The sequence below is a fragment of the Melopsittacus undulatus genome, chromosome 1 (genome assembly GCF_012275295.1).
Source record: "Melopsittacus undulatus isolate bMelUnd1 chromosome 1, bMelUnd1.mat.Z, whole genome shotgun sequence".
Classification (NCBI taxonomy): domain Eukaryota; kingdom Metazoa; phylum Chordata; class Aves; order Psittaciformes; family Psittaculidae; genus Melopsittacus; species Melopsittacus undulatus.
Window position 1 is genome coordinate 102043364 of NC_047527.1, and position 6232 is coordinate 102049595.

At 43.4% G+C, this 6232-nt stretch overlaps 1 protein-coding gene across 2 annotated transcripts in view; it reads right to left on the reverse strand.

Moving 5' to 3' along the window:
- Positions 1 to 3990, reverse strand: part of PLCD1 (phospholipase C delta 1) — a 56502-nt gene extending 52512 nt beyond the window's left edge. For both annotated transcript variants that reach the window (XM_031049780.2, XM_031049781.2), the window contains exon 1: positions 3684 to 3990. In XM_031049780.2, coding sequence (XP_030905640.1) covers positions 3684 to 3717 — 34 coding nt within the window. In that variant the 5' untranslated portion in view covers positions 3718 to 3990. The remainder of the gene's footprint in view (positions 1 to 3683) is intronic.
- Between the last annotated feature and the right edge of the window lie 2242 nt (positions 3991 to 6232).

Here is a 6232-nt window from a genome sequence, read left to right on the forward strand (position 1 = left end):
GTAAATTACAGCTTTTCCAGTCACTGGTGTGAAAAGAGCGTGAAGAAAGTAATTGAAAAGAAGGATATCAACTTGATAGATAGGACCAGGAGCCACAGCCAGAAGCACTCATGCAGCTTAGTTGCCTAATTTTAAATCATGTTTCTGGGCACACACTGATGAAGATGTTCTTTTCACAAAACCAAAGTCAACTGTAGGTTGATCTCAGCTTTTTTATTTTTAAGATCACTTAACAGCTTTTCTTGACCTTTTCTTCAGGAGCTGAAATTTCTTCTACAAAGTGCAGGTCACTTGTCGCATTTCTGTAGCAGGGCAAAATTTGTGCAATAATTAAATTGCACAATTGAATTATGCAAAACTAGGGGAGGATATATATATATTATTTAATTCCACACACACACCCCCCCCCAGTGATTTATCTGGAATTTCATCACATCTAACTTTAGCCAAAAACAGCCAACAAGACTTGTGTGGTTACCTCAACACAGGGCTTTAAAAGACATCCATGTGAGGGGCAACCCTGAGGTGTGAGAATGACCCCACACGTATTATCTAAACTGGCTTATTTAAAGTGTGGAAGTATCTTGGTTTAGAAGAAACTGTGGCAAAATCTTCTCTACCTGCATAAAGAAAATGAGAAACCTCCGCATTTGACAAGGCTCTGCAGCCTTCCATTCTCATGGGCTTGGCTGAGTAAGGACTGAGACCCTCCACCTGCTGTAAGGACCTAGTAGACATATGGCCTGGGGGTTAGTCTTGTAGTATTTAGGTATTTAACACGCACTGAACAAGGGGCCAGGAGAAGACAGAGTACAATTCACCTCTCTAGATCTCTAAAAGCCTAGCATTTCTTGCAGAGACCCACATTTAGCCAGCTGAATCCCACCCTGAATGATCAAATCACTAAGTGTTTGTTTGCAGCTTTCCTTCATAAATACCCAATTATGTATTTCAGTCTCCCTGTAAAGGAAACTATACTTTGCTCCCAAATTATCAACACCTTTGTCTCCCACATCTGCCTACCCAGTCAGCTGAGTTTCCAGATCCTGCATAAACCATCTCTTCCCAACATACCTCTCCCAGTTGCTTTTCCCTGGAGATGGCTGTATCCTGTCATCTCTGCTATACGCAGCAGTTTTCCAAGCAACTGCACTTCCTTCTTCCTTCTCTTTCATTTCCTCATTAAACTCTATTTTTCCCCAGGCATCTTCTTACCCTGAGTCACCTACTTTCACGCCACGTCTTGCCCCGATTCATCTGTTCTTGGGCCTGATGGTAGGGTTTGCACACCAGCAACAACCTCATAAACCCACTGTGGGCTTTAATTTTACTAACAGACATTGCTCAGATTGGAAATTTAGCAGGTTTTGTGTCAAAATGAAAAAAGACCCCAAATTAATTATCCTGCAATGGAACAAGTTGCATGCTTAATGTTCTGACAAGTGTCAGTATTGCAAGTTCTCCTGCACTACTGGAAACACTACGGCTCAAAAAACTCCCATGTAAAGCATCAGGCACAACCTGCATCAGATGAGGTGTGCTAGGAGTATTTTGTTTGTAGGAAAGAAGATCAAAGTCACCAGCACTGATCCCAGCTAGCATTATCTCCACCCACAGAGGCTGAAGCCCGGAATGAGCCTCCTCAGCTAAGAAGGGCAGGTAGAGATGATTCATTTGGAAATTTAAATCTAGAAGCTAATGCTCAGGACTAGCTGCAGAAGAGACAAGGAAATGGCCTGTTTTCTAAGATTCTACCATCCCTCCCTGCTGGTCCTCACCCTGAGCTGTGGCAAAGGGCGTTTCCGTAACAGGGCTGTGGCATTCCATGCACAATGTACACAGTGTCTTGGAGGAAAAAGTCAACGTATAAGAACAATGCATAGTACAAGTTAGCTATTCTATACTCTCTGTGAGCACAAGAGCTCCCAGTTCAGAAACAAACTAACTCATGATTCAAGACAAAGATTATTAATAGCTCATAGAGTTTAGCAGATTCACTACATACTAAATGTGGATGACTCTTTATAAAATAAGCAACAAGAAGCCCATCCAGCTGAATTAATGCATTCAAAATGCATTCAAAATACAAGGCATAGACCACTAAATCACAGCAGCTACTCTGGCTCTGCAGAGACAAGGGAGCATGCTCAGTTTTCTTGCCAGGACTCAGATCTCCATCCAAATGCAGAGCAAACAAAACTGTATAAACTTTTAGGAGACTCTCATCCATAATAAAACCCACTTCTGCTACTGGAACATATCTGAGGTGTCTCCTACTTACTGTCACATACTTCACTGAGACTGAGCCATGTGCCTGTGGCTAATTCTGACATGGCAAATACAGCTGTTGTTGTATCTATGTTGAAAAAACAAAGAAAGAAAGAGAGAAACTGAAAGAACTGAGTTTCAACATACAGCCGTAGAGAAAACAGATCTACAAACCACAGTACCTGTCACCACAGTCTTACAAACTACTTTGCACAAGTCTGATTCTGCTAACAAACTAACATGTGAGCAACTTTTCTTGTCTAAGTAGTCTGGCATTCAGAGTGGCTTTGGCACTTGTGTGTGTTATGTGTCAAAGAATTTCAGTAAATACTTTTTTAAAAGCTTGGCTCATTCAACATCGTGTGTTTTTGTGCTTGAGAGAAGAAAACAGATTAACAAATAGCCATTGAATTCTTCTTGGTTCTTAACCACAGAAGACTGAATAATATTTACTGAAAAATGACCCACAGACCAGAATAGGAAATATTTCAATAGTTCCAGATGCATTTCTTAGCTTTATTTCCCCAGTGGTTCTATAATGAGTGAGATACCTACAATAAATATGACATTAACCTCTGTCTCACCTTCCTGTCAGATTTCTAGCATCTAGGAAAACTTGAGCCTGTGGGAATCTTTTCACATTTCTCCTGGTAATGCTAAACTGATTATGTTTATGGTCAATCACTTATGGCTCTATTAATTTCTTTTTGTTCATAGCACATCTATAGTAAGAAAGCATCTACCTCATGAAATAAAAATAAGCACTGTAGCCTCTTCCCATTTCTGTGGGATCACAATATCCCATTTCAAACTGTAGCTATCACAGCTCTGAGTTGCTTCTGCTCATCAGAGTAAGTAAAATACAACAGAGAGGTAGCAAGGCAATATATTAAAGTCATACAAGGGAATAAGAGATATTTCATTACCCTGTCTGTAAGGCAAGCCTCCCAGTCTTGGTACCAATCAAACCTTCTGAAGTATCACTTTGCCTGTAGGGCAGAGAGGACTTTTTCTGTTGCAGAAACATTACTTATTTTGTACTTAACATTTATAGAGTCTTAGGGGCAGACCCTGAGCCGAGGTGATTTATCTTGGCTCTGCTGTCTTCACCAGAGCCCAGAGAGTTTTTTTAGCTGAGCAACCATCCCGCTCTCAGTTTCACCATAAAGGGGAGGAGATTTGGATCAACTTTTCTGGACTTGCAGACATTTACCCAGCCATGACACCTTTCCCACCAATGCAACCCTATTACAGAGAAGAATCTGTCGTACCTCTCTCTAACAACCGACTCTGTGCTGATTTACTTCCAAATGAGAGAATGGAGAGGCAGAGAAGGGGAGAGAAGAGAGGAGGGAAAATAAAGCCCTTGGACCAGATAAGAGAGCTGAAACGCAAGGACATTTCTAAGGACTTACTGTTACAAGCGAGGAAAGTGCCATTCGCTTCCATTGCTGCCGGTGTGTAAGTAGCAGAAAGAGCTCCGGGAAGCAGCTGTGCCCACAAGTTAGCGCTGGCCCGGGGTGGGAGCCAGTCCCGTGAGCTCAGCTCCCCCTGCTCCAGTAATCCCCAACGTCAGCTCCCTTCCGAGAGGCCTGCTCCTTCCCCTTGGCTAGAAATACTAGGTCTTCGCTATGACTCCTCATTTATTTCTTTCCCGCATCCGCACGCCTCCGCCTGCCCTGCGCATCGACTGAGGGGGAGCGCCCGAACCCCAGCGCCGCTGGCCCTGGCTCCTCCCCGCTGAGATCTGGCGTCTTCACCGCTGGCCCAGCCTCCCGCGTTTCGCTTACAGCTGCATCTTCACAACGATGCCTCTTTTCCTGTTCCTGGCACGTTATCACGCTCCTCTCCTTTCCGGCAAGATTTCCAGAAGGCACCGAGTGCGGGGAATCTGTCCTTCGTGGTACCCCAAAGCAAGAAAAGGGCCTCAAGCAGATACCACTGATCAGAGTCTGGGTCTAAAGAGCTTTTGCATAGTAGTGGGGCATACTTCTTTCCTCAGGGGAAAGAAAAAAAAAGCAGGTCACAAATTGCCAATGTAGACATAAAAGCTGTAACCACAAACACTCGCAGAGGCATGAGGTTAAAAGCAAAAGTTACAAGTTTTGTATTTGAGATAGTGAGACAGAAAACAGAAAAAACTACGTTGTCCTGAGGGTTTTACTGAGTGGAACTGATTTCTTCCACTCTATCCTCTACTCTTGAATTAGGTATTTTTTAAGGGTAGAATAACGATGCTGGCAAACAGGGAGGACGAAAAGAGGGAATCCAGTGTGCGAAAATAAAGTTTCCTTCTACTTGAATGTTTGAGGGAGGTTTTCAGTTATTGTTTTGCTGTTGTTCATTTCAATTTCTTGTTATTTAGGTTACCTTGATGCAACCAATGGATGGAGTTGTTGGCAGATTCAAAGCCCTCACTCCTCAGCAGCTGTAAGCCAGCAGCATCACTGACAGAACTGAAAAGTCCCTCTCCAATGATGACAAATCTGGGATGATGCCAGGGAATAAAGGGTTAACATTGTGCCTGCTTGCTTAAGCAGTCATTGTGCTTAGTGAAGCAGAATTGTAGGAGTTACAGCTGCTAGGCAGAATTGTAGTAGATAAGATTCATAACTTAACATTTAAGACATTCTTGTTTAAATAGTATCCATAGAAAGAAAAGGAACAAAAGATAACCAGAGAAACAAAATTTGCAAACTTAACAAGTTTCTGCTTTAAGATACATAAAACCAGCTTGTACCAAACCTGAGGTTTGGTTAGGAGTCGAAACCCTATTGAGTCTGCATAAAAGCAAGAAGTTACTCGCGGTGATGAAGAGGAACTACAGGCCTTCATCCTCATGACCCCCTAATGACCACCATCAGGAGGCACTGCGCAGGTGCATCAATGGGACGAATGCCAGAAAACTAATTATAATACTAGAAGGGAATAGGTTTTGCATATGTATTAGGTGTGAAGCAATTCATGTTTATGTAATCATTATAGGTAATATAAACAAACTGAGTGGGAAAAGAAAGGTGCTCAAGCCTTTGGAGGAGCAATCCCCCATGCACCTCAGCGCTGAACAAAGCATACCTATTTTACAACTTTAACGAGTTGTGGAGTCTATCCGCAGGACATCCGTATCAGGAGACACATGTTGAAAAATACTTTAGGACTAAGACTGTTTGTCCCTCCCTGACAGGAACTGGGCTGCTCCTTTAACAGCCCAGACTTGCTCTCAGATAGTTTACAGTCCACAAATATGAGGCTACTGCCACCACCCAAGGAAAACTGCCTTAATATAGCAGAACTCCTCATGCTAGTACAAAGCTAACAAAACCAAACAAGTGGAGGGGAAAAAAAGAGGAGAGATTTCATCCCGTGACTCCTCAAAAGACCAGTCTTCTATCTCAGGGCCACCAGCATAACATGGGGAAGAAGGGAGGGAGAAAGGGGTGTCATCATCTCAGCTAAACACTTTCCAAAGGACTCAGAGAGGAGCATTCCTTTTGCAAGGACAGACAAAGAGACATTTATTTAGACAGGGGCAAACTGGCAGCAAGGCAGGATGCTGGCGAGCAGAACAGCAGCTGGAGGTACCCAAGAGGTTCTTTGTACAGCCCCAAAAGCCTCAAGGTAGCGGGATTTCTGGAGGACACCACCGAAACCCATCCTTTCAGGAGATGGGGAAAAGTACTGTCGGGAGTGTACAGGAGGCTGGTGGCTGAGTCAGCCAGACTGGAAGCTCCAGTAAAGCTGAGGTGATGAGGACATTACGGTTTTTATAAGGCAGGAAAAGTAGAGAAGGGCAGTTTGAAAGTGGTGATGGGAAATGGCATTATATTAACTCCTTCATTCTTCTCTGTATCATGCCCCATTGCATCCTCGCATCCTTCCAGGAATGGGGCATCCACAGCTTCTCTTTCTCTCTAGCTATGTAAGTGAGCTTGGAAGGAGTTAAATGTCAGCCAGGCTGGGTAAG